The sequence below is a fragment of the Aptenodytes forsteri genome, unplaced genomic scaffold, assembly GCF_000699145.1.
Source record: "Aptenodytes forsteri isolate BGI_AS27 unplaced genomic scaffold, ASM69914v1 Scaffold18, whole genome shotgun sequence".
NCBI lineage: Eukaryota > Metazoa > Chordata > Aves > Sphenisciformes > Spheniscidae > Aptenodytes > Aptenodytes forsteri.
Window position 1 is genome coordinate 633,785 of NW_008795135.1, and position 20,972 is coordinate 654,756.

At 41.1% G+C, this 20,972-nt stretch overlaps 1 protein-coding gene across 1 annotated transcript in view; it reads right to left on the reverse strand.

The window, feature by feature from the left end:
* Nucleotides 1–20,972, reverse strand: part of SULF1 (sulfatase 1) — a 130,980-nt gene that overhangs the window by 30,886 nt on the left and 79,122 nt on the right. Inside the window, exons 8-10 of the mRNA XM_009278418.2 lie at nucleotides 13,853–14,004; nucleotides 11,646–11,815; nucleotides 762–912 (exon numbers count right to left, since the gene is read on the reverse strand). Of these exons, the coding sequence (XP_009276693.1) occupies nucleotides 762–912; nucleotides 11,646–11,815; nucleotides 13,853–14,004 (473 nt within the window). The remainder of the gene's footprint in view (nucleotides 1–761; nucleotides 913–11,645; nucleotides 11,816–13,852; nucleotides 14,005–20,972) is intronic.

Here is a 20,972-nt window from a genome sequence, read left to right on the forward strand (position 1 = left end):
AAATAGCAAAATATGTTAATACTAATACAGTTGCATTAGTATGTCCAAAAGTCATTATGTACTCAAACACAGCTTGGGAAAAAAGTCTGCTACAGATTTAGGGCAAATAGTACTCAGATTTGATTTACTGTGTTAGACTACAACTTTCTCATTCCTTACAGTTGTGGGCTTGGGAAAAGGCTGTAAATTTTTATTAAAGTTTAAAGAAATCTCTCTGGGGGAAGATCTTTGGTCATGGTGCTTGATTTTTGAACAAAAAGTCATGCAAAGTACACCTAATAGTTCATGTATCACGTTACCTATAATTAGCTGTACACTGCATTGCCTAACTTCTGCAAACACTAGCAGACTGACACCTGAGTTGCTGTGATTTGCCAATTCCCAGATTTCAGCTGAAGGATGAACTGTGAAGGGAGTGTGTGAAATGAATAGAAGTTGTCATGTGTGCACCTGTGTCTATCCATGTGTACACGCAGGTGATGCATCTTCTGTTAATACCAGGCTTTATATCAGGCCCAGTGACTTTTCCCTTTTAAAAAATCATCAGTTTATTCACCCAGCAATTGAAAGAAGCAAGCGAGGAGCTTGGCACTATGTTGCAGAGAACATAAACAGAATTCATTTCTACTGAGGATATGTGGAGTAATTCTTTGTAGCTCAGGGGCTTTCCCCAGGCTATGGTTGGTGAAGGTAAAGAAAGAATTCATTTAATGTTGTAATCAACTAATAAGATTGTATTCACAGTAGTTTCTTGAACTCACTCTTTCCATAGAGTCGTCAACTGACATCAGGGTCTGAAGTCTCTTGCGCTGCAAGACGTTTGTAAACTCCATGTGGATAGGCAGCATGGGCCCCGTGTACTGCATGATCCAGTGCTTATCCATGTTTGGTGCATAGTTATAGCTGGGAGTGCTGGGAGGAAAAGAAAGGATCTGAAAAGTGCAGCACCACAGGCATCAGAGGAAGGTGGGAACTCCTCTAACACAGGAAGAGCCAACAAACAGTTAAATCACATATTCCATGTAGTAGCTGGTATTCCTAATGTAAAATATCACAAACATCACTTCAGTGGCTTCCAGGTTTCATTGGTTTGTACATTACTTCCTCAACATTTTTTAACCACTTGCTTTCTGAGCTTTATTTCAGGCTCAAAGACCACTACCAGATCCACGTTAATATTTGGGATACGCCAAAACTTATTTCTCAAAAGAATCTGTAATCGTTAAAAATGCTCAGCTGAATGATGCATCCCATAAAGATAAGTAGAAAAATGAAGAAAGTCAGAGATCAAAGATGACTACTTCCCCTTAGTATTAATGTAAATTGCCCTGAAGCTTCCAGTGGGGAAACTATCTTTATATTAGCACAAGTTCAATGAAACTCACAAGACAGATATTTTCCTGTGGGATAAAAAAATTTAGTAGTCAGTACTAAGATAAGAACAATAACACCGGTGTTATCAGTTTTCAAGATGCCCCAAAGAGCGAAAGCACTGACTTTTTTCGCCTCCCCATCACCAAAGGCGAGTGCAGGCATTGCCAGGACCCTGAGTACAACCCCCCTGGGGCTGGCTGCCTAGGCACAGGGTCAGCTCTGATCCGAAGCCATGCTGTGGCCTTGAAGGAGAGAGCTGAGAAAGTGCTGCAACCAGCACCGTTGACTCCAGACCCACGTTCAGTCTCCATCACTGGCCCTTGGCCCTCACCTGAGCCACGTCCCAGTTATGCCCAGTGATGTGGTAGACGTGCAAATTCTGCCCATACCAAAATAACATTTATTTATACACTAAATACTGTTGAGGTGTTATTTTTTTTATGTGAATACAAAGCCCAGTGCATTACCAGCATAACATGAACTATGACAACAATATTGAACTAATACTGCTATCGATACTAGTACTAAGAAGTATGGCACAGAGTCCTACTGAAGCAACGAATGACGCTTTAGGAGTTTGCACAAACACATCAAAGGAAAGACAGGAGTTCAAACCACAGCCAGTTTAAGACAGGAGTTCTAGCCACAGCCAGTGAATTTTTGAAGGATATCATATAAGAAACAAGAATACGTTCCAGATATATCACCTCTGAAGAAAAGGTACTGCAAAAAATATGCCAAGTAAATTTGCTGTGCAGATATGCACAGTACAAAAACTTCCCATCAGTCCTGGGTTTACACCTAGTATACAGGACAACTAAAAGGTGAAGAGAAACCAAATAAAATCCATGTCCCGTAACGGTTTCACCTACATATGACCACTTTCCTTCTCTAACACTTGCACAATCTAGGCTTTGAGAATCTAGGCTTTGCTGTTTTGATGAAGTTCTTTGGGTTTTATTTTTTCCCTCTTTCTAATACACTGCAGTATTACCTTTGAAAAATAAATGTAAATAGAAAATGTAAAAATGCTGTTGTGTGATTGGATTAATTTGATTCCTATGGTTCTCTTTTCAGTTTATAACAAAAATGTAATTCAATATTAATTTACTGTTTAGATACTGATAATTTTAATATGTGCATTACCCAAAGGTATGTTTTCCCCACATAAATGTTTGTGTAGTTGTCCTTTCATAAGAGGTAGCACTGAACAATTTCAGAACATTGTATACTGATAACTTAAAGTCACACCTTTGTCCAGTCCTTCATTTAGCTTTCATTTTTCTTGACATGGTTGTATGTGATCACAGAATGGTGGAAGCAGTTCATTTTGCTGAAGCAGTTGTTTTTACTGTATCAGTACGTATAACCTATAACTATATATTCTGAAGACAAAAATTGGCTGAATGGACAATGTAATAGACTGATAGTCAACGGCAATAAATTAATGGAGTCCACATTTTAATTGGAGACTATTTTTGAGAATTTAGGTAGAATTTGAGAAGTACGTATGTCTCTAGTACATACAGCTAGTTTTGACTAACCTACTTAACCATTAGCATCAAGGGAAAACAGAAGTGAGACAATGGTATCACAGGATTTGTGAACATTTCCTTGAGTACTTTCTTCCTAAGAAGTATGGAAAGGTTAGCAAAGACAAACAAAGTGAAATTCCTTTTCTGCTGGAAATTCTTTTATTTCAGGTTGAAAAGTCAAAATTTTGACATTTCCTATGGTAGAAGTCTGATTTTTTTAAAGGAATGTTGATACTACCACAGAATTAATGAAACTGTGCCCAGAAGCACAGTCCTCTAGGTTGTTGGCTAGCCAGCAGTCCTAGCAGATGGACTAATGGAGCCCTAGATCTTGAAGAAGCAAGTCTTAGGAGTTTTGGTCACCTATCAGGTATTAGGCACATTGACAGAAAAGAAGGATACTTCTAGTGCAAACTTTCCTCTGTTTCTTTGGAAGTTTGTCAAATGAGATGTTTTCCCATGAAACAGCTCAGTTTTGATTAATCGGCGTTTTCCAGCAAAACCCTGCTTTTTTTCAGCGGACTCCAGAGTGCCCCCGCCGTGGAGGGATGAGGTGGCTGTGAGCTGCACTCAGCCGGCAGCGCCATGACAGCCTGCCGCTGTGCCAGGAAGGAGAGCCAGCTGCTGAAGCAGGCCCAGGTCTCATGTTCCCAGGCCATTGTCAGAAGCCTCCTCCACATAATGGATAGTCTTTAAAAGCAGCACTCAAGGGTTTAGCAGGGCGGTTAAAACCTTTCACAGACACTTTCCAAATGCATTTTGAACTTTCTGGGTGAGAAATGCAGTAGGCAGAGAGTGAGCATAATTTTCCTCCCAGATAATTCAAGGAACAGGACCTTCTGTGAAATATCCAGTGCCAGTGGCTGATGGAGAAATGTGAAACAGGGGTCCAGAGTGGAGGAGAAAGTACTAGGGAAGAGGCAGAAAGGAATCCAAAAACCCCACAGGTCGTCTATGTTACCTACATACCCCTGTTTGTTGCGCCTTGCAGAAATCCACCAGAACGGCACTGCTTACCAGGCACAAGATCTGACATTGCCCTCAGATCTGTCTACCTTTTTTTGTGTAAAAAAACTAAACAAACACAACAGAGGTGAATTCTGGGGAGAATATTGCCGATTTCTGAAAACCCTTCCAAGTAGACAGACCTCTTCCCTGTCAGTGATAACTGTTTATCACAACTGTTTTTTTCTTGAAGCAGTCAGAGATATCAACTAAATGTTCAACTGTTATAAGGCCTTGAAAGTCATCATGGCACAGTCTGTCACTGTTTCTATTCTTCCATTTTTGGGAACGGCTTTGCTCTCTATTGACAAGCACTGCTGCAAAGTAACACCAACGTCTACATTTCCTTGATTCCTCTTAGCACTGGGAATGTAAGGTTGAAGATATGTACCGTGTCTTCTATTGCCTCTTCTCAGTCATGGAAGCTATCTTGTCTTGAGCACGTTTGTTGATCCATGATCAGCAGCTAGTGCCAGGTACCCCATTATTGTCGGGTTGTCCATGGCCTCTAAGTCTGGCAAGGAGCTACTGCTCACCTGCCTGTCAGTCTTTGCTGGGCTGCCCCTGAACAGCTCAGGTGCTGCCCCAGAGTGCAGTAAGGAGCAGTGTCTGATTTCAAGGTCATTCTTGCTAGTTGATCAGCAAAGAGTAAAGCACTTAAACTTCTGAATGTGTGCCCGGAGACTGACTGAGAGTTCATTTTACATGTTACAAAAATAGATAACATGAAAAAGCGCTCCCCTTCATGTAGGTCGGTTCTAAAATGACCAGCAACATACTACATGAATATTAAATCTGTAGAGGGGGTAAGGATTGAGAGAGCACACGATTACTCTACTAGAAAGGTACAGTATTTGTCATTCTTGTAGGCTATGCTAGCTTGGGCAAATCTAGATCGCTCAGTTTCTCACATTTGTCCAACACATACTATGCAGAATTTACTACACAGACACTTCTTGGCACTCCATGACAGGTCTGTTCTGGCACTGGGCAGGACACTGGAAGATGTCAGGTTCATAAAATTTCAAACTGACACCCCAGTTTAACTAACAAAAGAATCCCAATTGCTTAACAATAACAAATGCTGAATCCAGTCAGGTACTTTCCCATAAATGCATTCTCAGAATGAGAAAAATAATTCACCCTGAGATTTTGTAATCAGTCACCTATGTGAATAAATTTACAGAGAAATCATCCCATTTTATGTGCAATTTGCAAAAATCAAAAAAGTAAATTAGTATTAGCCTTCTCTAGCCTTAGATTACAGTCTCCTCAGGAAAGGGGTGACTTGCGTGGTTTGAGTTCTGTTAGCACTTAATGTCTCTGCATCAATGCGCATTGTTTTGTTCATGCTACATCATGGAAATTGCATTCGCTGTCTATTTACCACCTGTTAAACTGCAGCAGGAAAGGCCACAGTGGTGATACAGAGTTCTATAGGTTATGGAAGGAGTAAATATCTATTAGTACACTTTTCTCTTTAAAGAAAGATTCACCATCAAACCTATCATTTATTTATCTGTAAACATTGGTTCAAATAGATACTTAAAGCATGTTGAGAGGAAAGGAAGTATATTAGCATTCAACTTTGTGGCCTGAATCCAAAAGGCCTCAATAACCTTCAGTTACATGAACAATCAGCATTTCATATCACACATTTTAATTACTCTTACTGACAACATATTTACTACATTTGTATATTTAAATTTGAAGTTTAAAATAGAGAATGCATCTTACTTGGCTTCTAAGATACGACAATAACTTTAAGTTAGACAAGAAAGAAAAAAACCCAGCAACCCAAACCAACGTATGCTTGTACTTGAGGACCTATTGAAATGGGTCCTCAAATAGCAATCATTCAGAAATGAATTACACTACCTTCTACTAGAAACTGAACTGCTTTTTTGTGTGCTATTCAATGAAACAAATGGAATAAAGCCCTTCTGCAAATCATTATTACAAAAAAATACTTTACAGGTTAAGAAAAGAATAGGAGATTCAGCTTGGCTAATGCTGTTTACACAGTTGCGGTATCTGTGTGGAAAAGAAATAAAGCAGAGTACAGCATGTTTTAAGAGCTCCCAGAATTCAGTGCAACTTTAACATTGGTTTTCTAAAAGTTTGATCTAAATAGATACATTTCCATTTCAGATGGATTAACATGGAAAGAAACAAGCATGTTTACAAACATTTGTTCAATTGCTCATACTAAAAATCTGCATTTGCCTCTATTTACAATCTCCTAATTCCCTCCTGTCTTTACCCAACAAAAGAAAATTATGTTCACAAAAATGCTGCCTAAAAATGTTGTTTGTGAATAATTCCATAGAGTTCTCGGGGGTTTTTATCCCAAAAGTGTTTGGCTAATCTTCTGTTTGGATTGGGAGTCCTCCAGTCAGTGAAAATAATACAGTACTTATATGCCCTAGGAATATTTTTGTTTCATAAAAATGAAAGCCAACAACATTTTAAAATAATACCTATGGTAAAACTCATTGTGAAAAATGAATAGTTTCTGTACGAAATTAACACCTATATTATTCTTTGAAATATGATTAGCAAATATTGCATAAGTGGTCACGTTTCTTCAAAAAAAGAGTAAACAAAAAAAGGAAACAAATCCTTTGTTTCCAGGAAAAGTAGACTTCCAGGTTTAGACACTGTTGTTGGAAAGCAGGAAGCCTAGGTTCTGGGCAAAACTAAAAGTCAAAAAAACATGACCAGTGGCACAGTCAATATTAACGTGAAGTTGAATTTCACCATTCTGGGTCTACTTTCGCTGCCTTTTAAAAGGGGAATCTTTTAAACCCAGGGATATTTATGTATCTGGGGATGTGAGGTATGAAAATTTCACTCATGAAGTGTAACACAACTGCTATATTTCGGAATAAAGAAGAAAAAAAAGTTGTTACCTGTTAAATATAACACCTTTTTATTTTAGGAAAAATTATCTGTTGCTGCTGCAGAAGTTAATTGTGTAACTCGAATCTTACCACATTTCTGTATCACACTATTTCTTCTAGTCCTGTTTAAAGTCACACTCGCAATGATGTGTGTGATGATTTTGATCGTTTATGTCTAAGTCAGGAGTCCAAGTGGGCCTCAGGCCAGCTGTGACAAGACACACTGACATGTCAAGATTTATTACTGATGCAAATGTGTGATCCTACTCTAATGGGTAAGTGTCCACATGACAAGAAATACCAGTGTAACTGGCAGATGTTTTAGACAGCCTCAGTGACTAGAAAGCACCCTGAATGCAGCCATCTCACCCTCCAAATCTGCAGTTAAGACTGCTCTGGGGATTTGGAGGTGCAACAGCATTACTCTTCACGTTTCACGACTGCAAATACCCCGCTACCGCCAGACCTGGTCATTCAGCACATTTCATACTATCTTTAAATGGAAATTTAAAGCTCTGCCTTTCATATCATCTACCTTTTCTCACATTACCTTGGGAAGCTTTCCGATCTCTTCCCAGATACCATTTCTAGCTGCTCCTCCTAAGATATTTAGCCTGGCAATAGGATTACTTCCAGGTAACCATAAAATCTCGTTGTCAGTCCTCCCGCCAGCCCAAGGATCTTTAACTCAGCACAGCCAGCAGTTTCAGATTTCCATTTTTTACATTCTTCAGTAAACCTGCCTCCCACAGATTTTTGCTTCTAATGTTTGCTAACTTCACAGCTTATAAACAGCTTAGGTCTGATTCACAGTTCCCCTAAGACTGGTTCACACTGGAAGCTAAAGGGAAGTTAAAGTGCCAGAGGCCCTGAGCGTAACTGAGAATTCAGGCTTTCATTAGAGCATCCTTTGAGTCAGAGCTTTCCTGCTCAGCTGTCTGATGGAACAAGATTCCCCTGTAATGGCTGCCAGGGACACCTAGAGAACCACCTCTTGTGTCATAACTTCATATTTAACAACAGCATTTCCAAAGGTCTAGCAACCCTGCTCCCCAACAGATGATGTTCGTCACCACAGCAAAAATCTATGTATTGCTTTCATCTAGTACATCTTCTCCAGTCCCATTTTCTTCCACAGAAATAACTTCTGGGCATAGCTAGAGTACATGCATTAGTATGATTTATTTTCAGAAAGTATATTACTCATTATGGTGATAGCAGCCAGCATAAACTTTCAGAATTATTTTTAGGTGTCAGAAATAGGACATGTTTTAAGGAAAGGAGAGGTGGGAGAGTGGGAGGGAGAATGGATGTTTAAAAACAATAGAGAGGGTCTGCTGCTTCCAGTATGATACAGTCTGTTAAACTGGAGCTAATGAGAATTAACAGGGATCACTTAAAATTAATGATTAAACACTGTACACATCATTACCTTTCTTGTCCTTGTAAGACTTTTCATGCCACTCCAGCAGGCTGTTTGGGCTGAGGAGGACAGGATTGTAAGGTAACGATGGTATGTAATTCTTCCTTTTCTTTTTGGCTTTGATGGGTTTTTCATAAATCTTATGGACTTTGCTGCTGCATTCATTTGATTTTCTTCTTTCCTTGTTAAGTGGGGAAATGAGACCAACGGACGCCCACATTTGAGGGCAGAACTCTCCCTGAACTGGAGCATTTTCTGCTGTAGCCGCTGCCCTCTGCATATGCGCAAGTGGAAAACTTCTAAACAAACTTCTGGTTTGTGTTATTTAAAAATCTATAAAGGCAGCATTTCAATCAAATGATAGGTACTTTACCAGCAAAGAAATGTCACATAATTTAAGGGTCTGCTTCAGCTACTGTCCTTTTAAGCAAAACTTCCCCTCATATGTGGTTGACAGGCTATCTTAATCCTTGGTTTGTAGGTATAACCTTCCATCTCAGTTTGTAAAGCCAGCAAGCAGCTTTTGACCTGGTTTCCCTTCTTTGTTGGAGGTAGGCATTACAGTAACATGATATAGCAACTACATTTTTAAAAACAAAATCCAAGGTCAGATGGCTGTCACCCAAGGTCAGAAAGAAAGAGATTCAAATGGTGCTTGACCACCAAGGAAGAAAACCTAAGGGTTAAACGTTCAAATTACACAAACCTTGGCAGGAGAGATTTTATTGTTCTTGTGTTGTTTTCACAGGGAGCACCGAATATTTCTGTGAGAACTGAACTTCTTATATCTTTTAGAGCATGTTACTGATATTTTTGCTAGAGAAATCAGTTATTTGGAGGCATCAGCCACCCAAATTGGCAGTTTATCTTCAGTTTGTCTCATTTCTTAGTCTGTGGACTGAACTCTAACACACGCAGTCAGTCAGTGCAGTAAGAAACACAAAACAACCCAGCAAGGATCTCTTGAGGTCACTAGAGAAAAAACTCTTTGCAAGAAGGTTGCCAAGAAATCAACAACACCAGAAGACAAGAAGCAGCACAGCTGAGTCTCATATTCTGGTCTATTTCACAAGTAGCCTAGCAGAGGAAGGTATTTAGACCCCAGCAATCCATGCAAATAAAAACTGATTTACACAAGTACTCAGATGAATCTAAGCCTGCAAATAGATAACTAGGATCTTCATTTGACCTTTGCAGGTGACATGCAACCTGTATAAGGTGGAGAGGTGGTTAAAATTTTGGAGACTAACTAAACCCATTGGTTCTAGCAGCACAAGCTAGAAAACAAGTAGCCTTAAAACACCAAGAAGTAGAAAGTGTCAGGAGCATAATAAACCAATGCAAGTCCCTACAAGCACTCTTTTATCAGAGGACGGTGAGCACGGAGCCTAAAATGAGTTGCTTTGGCCTGGGGAGAGGTAGGGTGAGATACAATGATTCAGTGCTTTTTTTCCAGACACGGTCCCCACAGCTAAGCGGAAACAGTTTGAATCCTACCCTCCTGCATGATGGATAGTCCCCCAGCAAACAGGATGGCTTGCCTGAGGCCAGGCAATCTGTGCCGCTAAACGGGAAGCAATCTGTTGAACAGAGCGAGAACAAATAGATATAACTCTCTTGCTATGAAAAGGGGTGATTGAAAGAAGACATGGGAGAGGTCCATTAAATTTGATGTAGTGACTATTCATTATTCTTCACAGGATGGGAAGTAGGGGACACTGGTGGCATGGGCAAGCTCCAGGTTTAGAAGGAAAGAAAAGGTGGTCCTTTGTCCTCGACGCACGGGGTGACACTGTGGAACTTGTTGCCACAAGATGGTGGGACTGCCACCATGGTTCAAAAAGAGATCAGACTGATGCAAAGAGAATGGGGCACAATGGCCTGGATGCTTCATCTAAACTGATGATTTTCAGAAGCTGGAAAAACGAGGAAAAGGAATCACTCTTGGTTTTTTTCCCCCTAAGCATTCCCTGCTGCTTTCTGCTGGAGCACACAATTCCAGATACTGAGTTAAAAAGATCTTTCATACAACCCGATATGACAGGTTCTATGTGTTCATGTCTATCTTATTTTACCTTTAGGACATAAAAAGGTGATAATCATTCTTCAGGATGATTACTTGAGAACCATGTTCAAGTGAATATTTACAAACTAAAGTATCAATCTCATCACTTCTGTACACAGGTAGGAATTACCCTGAATATCTAAATAACTATGAAACATTGCTGACTGGTTTGCATTACTTGCAAAGACTAGTCTCAGGAATGTGGGAACGTTGAGAATATAGGATAAGAAAAATACAGTTAAGAATGTAAGGTCAGGGAAAGTGGCATATCTAGAAAGTAGCTGCCAATAAGAGGATAAAAAAATACAAACTAACAAATATTTAACCATGTGCCATGAACAGCAAATCTCTTTCTTGTCCCAACTAGTGATCAATTTATGCATGCAGTTTATGCAGTAACTGCTACTCCTTGCAATTTTAAACTAGTCAATATAACTACAGAAAACACCCCTGTGTGTGAGCTACTGCAGAGTGTCCAAAATGCAATTTGTAGACCACAGAGTTTTTCCACAGTTTGAGCCGATTCCTCCTCATTTTCAGAGGCCAAATCAATCTACAATCCAGCTAAAATATTTTATTAAGTTTTTTCTGTGTGGAAAGAGGTGCAGAGACATTGTTTAAGCACAAATGGGAAGAGTGGTCTACATGCCCACGGTAGACGGAAAGGCGATGGAAAGCTTCCCTCTCACCTCACTATGAGGAAAAGGACCCAGAATATTGAAGTTATAAAGCAAGCTGTTAAATCCAGGACTATTCTCAGATTTTTACCTGGAGTTGGCCTCAGTTCTAGAAACAAAATGAAGAGTTCTTTTTTTTTTATTATAGTATAATCACCAGAAAAGATTCAGCATGTTATTTAAAAATGCAGTCTAATAGGCTGTTTTGGGAATCGGCCAGTATCTAGTCTATAAACAAATCTGGTGCACTCAAAAGCTGCAAAAGGGTGTTTTTTCCTCTCAATGCATTCAGTTAGTTAGAGCCCAGGAAGCGCATATCTTAGAGGAAGACGAAGGAAGTAATATCTTTCCAACAGATCCTGACCTGTGTCTACATATTTTCAGGGTATTGTAAGAAGCTGCCCTTACAAAGCCAAATACTGACCTTTTAATCTCCCTCAACTTCCCAGGAGGAAAAGAGCTTCTCTGTGTTTTATTAATGGTCAGAGCTGTCACTCTCCTTCCAGAAAGGAGCAAGCATGGCAAAAGAAACAAGCAAACATTCACCACTTACTATGGGTTTCCTATATTTGAATTCTCTGTCCCTACAACCTCTCCATAAACAAATACCTCACAAGAAGCAGATACAAGCAGCGGGTCTGGCAGTGTGTGATATTGACTTACATATGCTGTGAAGCGTTGGGGTAGAGCTCTGAGAACTGCGGTGCCGAATCCTCGGGGCCATGGGGCGCAGCGTGGCTGATGACCATCATTATGGGCCTATGGGGATATATCCTCTTAGACATTCTGAAGTAATTAATGCTCTCATTAGTGATTAGGTCTGTGAAGTAGTCCTGGAACATACGATTAACACAAAGCAAAAGTTACAAAGTGCATGATTAATTAGATCACATACTATCATGTTATTATGTTATTTTCAAGTCCTCATTAAAGCTCAGATCAGGAAGTAAAAACACACCATCAAAGAGATGTATGATTCGAGGGAGCATAGGGGAGACTGAGCAGTAATTACTTTCTTAAGCAGGCGAGGGCACATAAAACGAGACAGTATTTTGCAAATCAGATACAACAGAAGGCATTAAGTAAATATGATTACCAGATTTTGTAATATAATGCTAAGTAACATTTAAAATGACAGACTATACTAACAAAGATATGTTTCTTGAATTTCACTGATAAAACACTTTCACAAGATAATGGCTCCTAACTGCAAGAAATCATTGACTCTTACCTTGGTTTTTTGTTTACATAAACATTTCTTGCGTGCTCTTTGTTCAGAGTATACTTTTGCATATGTACAAAGTGGAAGAAAGCTACAACAGGCAACAGATTGCAAAAATCTTTATCAAAGAAATTGCACATGCGAATGCAGGGAGCAGTTGAATTCCTGCAGGCTCTGTTCGTTTAATTGTGCAACTTTAAGCAGTGCAGCTGCTGAGATTAAGGTTGTGACTTGCTAATAAACTGGCTTAACCCACAGCCAAGGTGGCAAATGGAAGCCTACAAGGCGAAGGGAGGAAATGGAACTAAGAAAAAAAGATGAAAACTTAAATTAAACCACCTGCCACCTTGGAGCATTCACTGTTGGCCTGGAGGTCTAGTGCGAGCTTCATTGAGAAAGTGCTGAGACAATGTTTGTAATTTCAAGCACTTCCAGGCATGACTAATCATATGTTGTGGATTCGGGGCCCCGAACAGCTGCAAAAGCAGAGCCTGAGGGACAAGGTCTGTGTCGCATGTCGGTGCTAGGACAAGCCAGCCAGCTGTGACCTCCTCGCTTGCCCGCTCCCTGTCCCCCTGCCCCTTCCCCTCTCCTGTAGCACGCTCGGAGCACACACGGTAGCCCTGGCTGCTACAATCCTTGCAGGGATATGGAAGAGACAGCGAGCAACCTTTTGGTGTACAAAATGGGTAATGAGCGCGAGGCACCAGTGTTGTGATAATTTCTGGGTTTGTGGCCTGTTCAAGTGAAATGCCTGTATGACTGCTTTCCCAAAGCATCCACTCCTCTCCTGTTTGCCTATTTATTCTAGCTACATACACAGGGTGTGTAAGGAATGTATAACTAACCAATATTCCTTATTTTCTTTTTTTTTTACTCTATATAAATATATAATTAGTAACATGTAATTTCTACGGGTGGGGAAATCAGAAACAGGCATCGCGAGCTTCCAATAAAATCTCATTACATGGGTCAGAAACCACAGCTGCAACATCTGTATCATCTTCTGTGAGCTACAGTCTGAGGAAATTCCAGATTGCTTTCTGCAGGCTGGAAAGTCTACGACCTGTGCTCCTAAGCCTTTCTGAGAAACTTCACAGCAGTGGGCAGGTCACCTTGGCATACTTTCCAAACTTTGTGAAGAGCAGAAATAAGCTCTGAAGTATTCCAACGGCTGTGTTCTTGCACTTATCCATTCTCATCCTCATATCCGGAGTCTGACACCACAGGCGCACAGCCTTTTTTTGTATGTGCGCACTGTATAATGGAAAACAGCATTAACTAAGGTTTCTTATGTGGGTAACAACTGAACACACTCAGCTAACTTTAAAGTTCAGTAGTGCAAGGGGCACGATTATTTTTGGGAAAGGCCTTTATTTACTATTTGCTTCTGCCACAGAACTATCACTTTCTAGCAGAGAGAGGGAGGGAGGAATCACCAGGCTGCACTGAAGAGCCCTCGGAAACTTTCTTCTGTTGTGAGATTAATATTCTCACATGGAAATTGATCTGCAATGCCCTGGAGAGAAAATGACATCTCAATTTCTTGGTTGTAGTTGGTTAATTAATTAATTATCTTGTTAATTAATTATCTGAAAGTGATTTTTATATGGATTAATGATGCAGCATTTACGTGTCTGGAAAATACCTTTGCATAATCAAATCCATGCTTCTCTTTGTTACCATTGCGAGAAATGGTGTAATTATAGAAGCGAGAGTTCTTCACTAATCCAACCCACTCTCTCCACCCAGGAGGGATGTAGCTGCCATTGTATTCATTGAGGTATTTCCCAAAAAAAGCTGTGAAGGTAAAAAAAAAAAAGAACACACACACACACACATGAGGCTTTGCAATCCAAGTCTTTTAGTCTGAGTCAAAAGCATGCATGAATGAAGATAAAATGTGTTAGAATGAGTCAGAGTTGCTTTATCAAAAATGTTCCTTTTATACCTTAGAGGGTTTTCAAATTAAAATAAGCTATTTCCAGAGTTTTTATGAAAGTTGAAAGCTTTTGTGACTTTAGGTTTTCTTCTTAATCTTTTGGAATTTAGTGCTCACATGAAATATTTTTGGTTTTTTTTTTAGAATGAGTATGTTTCTCTTGGTTTCCACTTGAAAATGGAATAAAAACTCAGTGCCCGGAGGAAACATCTGAGAAACACCTTGTGGTTTTAAGCAAGTCCTGTGATGTTTTGGAGCTCGGCTTCTGACTTTTGAAAGTTTGGGCTTAGCGACCTGGCTATGTTCGCTGGTTTGATAAAAGGTCTGGGAAGTCCAGACCTCTGTCCCACTGGGCCACATTTGGGTAGAGCAAGAGGAAATCCCTGCCCTGCTTGGCTACCACAGCTTCTCTAGGGCAAAACTAACGAAGAGACAAAGACTTGGAGGTCAACTACCTCTACCTGGCCTGCCAAACTAAGTGTATTTTTTTTCATTAGCTCCAGGTGACAAGTCAGAACCCACTCAGACTGAAACTTTCAGCCTTTGCCGTCGGGCCAGGGAGGGTTTGCTGGTGCTCCTGCCAATTCCTCTGGAAGGAAGTAAAAAGGAAAACAATCTCACAATGCAGCGGGCTCCCAGCTATCTGGGAGTTGTGAATCGCTTGTGCCAAAGATACACAGACACCAAAAGCTGGCCAACTGGCTTTGGGAGGGAGGATTAACGCTGGCATGGTACCCTGGCAAATGCAGCCGTGTTGCTTCTAGGGACAGATGGGTATGGAAGCTCCTTAGCTGCTTGCGTATGGTCTTTGGCCTGGATAAAAAAGTCGGTTTGGATGGCTCTGCCTTGCATTTCCACTGCCTGGGAAGTGTGGTGACAAAACACCTGACTGGGCCTGCAACTTGGGTTTTTAGGGATTTATTAGCTCCGGCTCAGTCCCAGCAAGTTACTGGGGTATCTGAGTAACTTCATTGTTTGCATGTTTAATTTTCTTGAGGTTTACAAGCCCCTGGAGGGTCACCTGTGCCGGAGGTTCTGTCGCCCGTGTCCCCAGCAGTCAGCACAAAGGTACACCCGGTGCTCACAAAATAAGACACCCCTGAAGAGGAGGGAATGACAGAGACCTTTCCCTTTCCAGGGACAGAGCTCCTCTGGGTGATAGCTGCCCACCTCACTGCACCCCTCGTGGTACACCGCTCCTGCCCTCGCTGCCGGCCCCGACTCGGCCAGCCAGGCCTGCCCGTGGAGAGCTGCTGCCCAGCGTCACTTCCTCAGCTGGGCTTTGAGACACACGTCAAACCCCCACACTTGTTTCCTACTAGGAAATGAAATCACTTTGGAAAACCTCACATTCAACCTAGACACATTCAACCTAACCAAAAAAGCACATTTGTGGAAGGGCTTAAATAATTCAGATCTGATTGATGTGGGCATGGTGAGTTTCCTGGGAAAACTGGTGGAAAAATCAAAATGTTCATAATTAAAACTTGCCTGAGGCAACATAAACATGGTGCAATCGGATCATACAACTGCCAACTGTCACTAACCAGAGGTTACAGTCATATATAACGTTACTTTCCTATACCACGTGGAATGTGACATATAAACAAGTCCTACAGACACTAGACCAGGCTTCCAGCTCTTCTTCTCACAGCCACTCAGAAAGCAACCCAGCCGCTCTCCTTTTTTCTCCTGAGGCCAACCAGAAGTCAAGAAGCTTGAGGTGAATACGTGCCCAGCACCGTTGCCTCCCGGAATGGAAACCATACCTCTCCTCTAAGGCAGCCAAACTGGGTTAAACTCTCAGAGAGTCAGATGTCCAGGGAAAGCATAAGGGTAAAGGCTGAAATACTGTGGGAAAGGAAGCCAAGGAAAGAGAAGGGGAAGAGAAGCCAGAGAGAGACAACAGTGAAGAAAAGTATGGGAGAGTGATGTGACCAAGAGAGAGGAAGCATTACTGAGCCAAACAAAATCAAGGACAGTCTATGGTTACAGAGGAGATCTGAGGTCAGCCCTCCTGAATGCCATCCCAGATCCATCAGCAGCTACTGCATGACCTTGGAGAACCTCTGTGTGCTGCGCTCATCTGTAAAGGACTCTACTGCCAACCTGCCTCCCACAAAGATCAGAGGCTTTCAAGCTGTGAAATGGAAGTTATGGCAATTTATCATGTAGGATGATTTGATAGCCCCACCTATAATTAAGATTGACTGAGACCTGAACTCTGTTATTTAGTCTTGCCAAACTTCAATCGTTAGTGATGATAGTTTCCATGCTATCTGACTCAGGCTACATTTTGCTCTATGGAACATTTTAGCCAAAGAGCTCAGCAATTTCCAAGAAAAAGGCTAGGGAAAAATAAATGAGTTTTCCCATTTAAAATCATTGGCAAGCTTTTCTCTAAGAAGTTCTAGTGTCTGTAGGTTTTGATGTAGTGCCTTTGTAAATAACAGAGGTGGCTATGAAAATCTGTCTCAAAATGGTCAAGCTCTGAAAAACTGTAACACACAGATGATCAGGAAAGACTTACTACAGCTTCTCAGTTTAATGTCATCATAGGGTGTTCCTTTATGGACCTGAGAAAGTGCCCACAGTTTCAGTTTTGGCACTAAAACAGAACAGTCAGCTTCTTTCTCTCCTTCTCTCCTCTCTCTTTTGATATTCAGGCATTACCTGAGAGAAAGCCACCAGTGTAAAATGCAGAGATGAAATGACCTGGGGCATAAGGGCAAGAAAAGGTAAACTGAATTTAGAAAAGGAAAAGGAGGCTTGGAGCTGGTGGGGGCCAATTCATCTTGGAATTTCCTTGCTTTAGATTACTTAATTTTCCAACTTTAATAATGTTTTGTTAGCTCCCCTTTGGCCCCCTGAACCCCATATTTTGGTGCATGTTATGAGACTTTGGATTGACAGCCTGAACCATTCACCTTTGTGTTGGCAATGATTTAGTATTTTATCATAAAAATAATCTCAGAGCTGTCAAGTTTTAAGCCGCTCCTTGAGTGACAGTTTGCAGAGATAGATGTTTCCCCCTGTTGTAGAATAAAGCAGTTCCCATGTCAAATGTACTGAATACTAGTAGAAGCAGCGGTAGCCGTGATAATGGATCACATTTGCCAAATTGCTTTAACCAAGAGTGGTTTGTTGGTCAAAAGCTCAGGATGATATGAGTAATTAGAGAGATGAAGGGAAAAGCGAGGCTTTTACTGAAACACAAGAGTTCAGTCCCTTCACCGTGGGATTTTCTGAGTACCACTGAGTATGGGATAGGGCAAGTGAGTCAGAGCTGGAGCCCAGCACCAGCAGTTAGTGCCTGGCTCCTCACACTCTGAATAAAGACAAGTGCCACAGTAAAAGGAAAGCACAGTAGTGTCCATGGGGCCAAATAATAATCAGCAAGTAATCATGACGGATGTCCTAGTTGTTTTTTGTCAACCAGAGGATTGTAAACAATTAAAGCGCTATAGAACATGTCACAGAACTGCCCAGGAGCTGACACCGTGATGTGCAAATGTCCTTGCTGGATCTTCACATGCTTGGCTAGTAGAGTCAACCCACATCCTTAACTTAGCTGTAGCCTGACACTTGCTGAATTGCCCAAGTGTGAGTACTGACTTGGAATGATCAGCTTTAGAAGCTGCTTGCACTCAGCAGTTACAGGGTTTAGGAAGCCATTTCTGCTTGTAATTAATAAAACGGAGATTATGACTCAATGGGTAAAAGCCTCATTAAAAAGTAATGCCATTTCAAGGGACATCTTTTCATTATTGCATGTAATGGCCCCCACAGGGATAACAGGAAAGATAAATGCTGAGTTTTTGCATTTTAATAAGACAGTTTTTATCTGCATTCTGGCAGTTTTGCTAACTGTTCCCAGGACACATTGTTATTTTTTAATCACATGTAGAGTAGCTTAGTATATCAGAATAATTGTATTCTGTGTGAGTATGTTCAATTAAGTTTATGCAAACAACAACACATGGCATGGTGAACAGTTATACACACATCTATGTGTCTCAGGAGTGGCTGCAGAATATACATATATGGTACCTAATATGAATAGGTGCTTTAATACAGGTTTTTGGTTTCCCTTTAGCAATTAGCTAATGAGTCCTGAACTGGACCAAGAGATCCAGGAAGTTCCAATGGGTGCAAGACAAGGAGAATTTGACTCAGGGGATCCCTGGAGTTTGAAGCCAGGATATTTATAGCTGAACGGGATTCAAATTCTCATAATTCCCAGTACTTTTTTCCCCAGTATTTTCTACAAGCATTTATGACTAACGTTTACAGTATTACACAATAGAATTAGTCCCCTAACTCCTGTCAGCATTAGTGGATTAGTGTAAAGGTGAACTGGGCTACATCTATTGGCGAGACATCTCTGCACTTCCATGGATCAAAGGACATATATTATGTTCTGCGTCCTTGTTATTTGTTGAGGTTTATGGGAACGTTTCCGATTTAAAACAAACCCAAACTTTAAAAAGTCATGCTGCAGTAAGGTTTAGTCACCGTGACCCAGACAAGAGCTTTAAGCAGACATCCCACTTCCTTTAACAAAGTCAGGAAACCATTTACAGGAGTTGCGAAGCACTGTTTATATGACATTTCAGGGCTGACACACAGTGATTCTGTGCTTCTGGGGACAGAGCCCAACAAAACTGCAGCTTCCGGATTATTCCAGTAAATTCCTCCTTGCTTTCTTCCCATTATGCAAGCGATAGATTCAAACCCGAGAAGTTTGATTTTTCCCCTCCGTTGAAAAATTACAGAGGATTAGTGTATCACGTCACTGAAGTGCAGAAAGCCAGTTCAATATGCCAGCACTGCCTAGGAAATGAAATAAGCACTGTCCCAAAAACGCAGTGAGGAAACTGAGGCACCAAGAGGTTAACCTTCAGCTTGACCTAAGTCACGCAGGAAGCCTGTGGCATTACCAAGAATATTATTCAGGTTTTGCAGTTCCCAGTCTTGTAACTTAACCGCAGTAGAAAACCTGAGGTTTTCTACTTTTTCTCTAGCTTTGTGGGTCTTTTCCAGTTGCTGCCAGGTTTACCATTGTAACCAAAAAGAGCATTAAAGATTTTATAACTCAGCAGTTGCAAATGGCATTAGCCTATAACTTGATATAGCAATCGTTAGCCTGGGTGATGTCTTTAACAAAGCCTGTATTATGGGCCAAGCTGGTAGCACTTTCCAGTATTGATGTTCTCATTTGAAGACCCTGTTTTCAGTTGCTTATAACTTTCTCATACTTGGACTACAATTTTCCACACTGGATGCCTGCCTCAGGCTGAATTTTTTGAAACTTCTTAGCCCGAACAGTAGCCATCTTTGAGAACCGCAGTAATGAAAAAGGAATTGCATTTAACATCTGAAAAAAATTATGCGAGCTTTCATTTGATAGCACGTCCATGCTCTGCACTGAGAGCACAAACTCTGTCAAAGATATGATGGACTTTCTGTAAAGGAGGCATCTTTTATCATCCTGGTGAAAATCTGTCCAAATTTTGCTCAGTTTTGAAAAAAACCCTGTAGTTTGCTTGTGCTGGAGATCTGGGCATCTCGGGACTTTACTCCCTGTCCACCTGTGAGTGGTGTCAGTAGGTGGGAGAAAGTTGATTGAAATGCAGAGGGCAGGAGGTGACCAGATAAGGACAAGCAGTTTGGGGAATGGCAGGAGATCTAGCAAAGGAGCTGAGAGCGGGGGAAAGCAGTGGGGGCTCGGGGGCCCAGGACTGGCAATGTCAACCAAGAAAGTGGACAGTGAGTGCAGAAAGGAGAAAGAAGCTGACTGACAAAGCAAGGGGGATGGGAGAAGCAGATTTGCTGATCAGGCTGGAAAAGGAGATCGCTAACAGTAAGCGGTGGGAACAGGACGTGTCTGTCAAGGACTGACTGGACCCAGGAGGGGAGGGAGGGTGGAAACAGGGAGGACAGACAGGCTGGGGGACAAGGCTCAGAGCAGAGGCCGAGGTGAGGTCTTGCAGGGCCAGAAAACTGGGATGAGAAAACTGAAGAGTGGAGACTGCTCCGCCTAACTGCGTAGGATGAAGGGAGCCAGAAGTGCTTTAGGACAGTGGGGAGGACGCAACAATGCCTGAAAGGACTTGTGAGTCTCACTGGTACCTTCCTTTCAGCAGGCATCTGAAAACGTATAGCTGCCATCCCCAGCCCCCGTATATGTGATAAAAACCCACTCTGCTTAGTAACTCAGTAAGAAAGCAGTAGAGTTTTGCAGAGGGGATCTGGGACCTCCATCCTTGCTGATGCGGATGCTGGCATCAGGCCACTTGATAGAACTGGTCTATGTTTTTAAACTGAGGAAATTTCACCCTCCAAAAAGGGATATGTTATTATGTGGATAAAGACTATCATTTGGCCACATGAACAAGAGAGATGAAATAGTTGCACAGACAATGTTCTACCCAGATTTTCGTACGGGTATGAATATGTAAACTTGCTAAAAATCTTTTTGTGTACGGTTTTCTGTGCAATATTTAATAGCACAGAATTCTGTTTTAAGCATAAGTAAGCAAACATGCTGTGGTTTTTGATGAGGTCCTGGACAGAAACCAAAAAAAAATTCACTTCACATGATACCATAGAACTAGAAAATCCTGCATGTTATCCTTTTCAGCCTTTTCCCTCTTCTACATTTCACTTTTTGCGGACTAGTTGAATATATTCAGCATATTTCACTTTTATTTATACATTTCTTAGTTTGACTGAAAGTGTAATTTTATCCTGAAAAGTAAAACATATTTCTAATTATTTAAAATATTTACAAGTTAAATTAAGTTTGATGCTGCCCAGCCTCTTT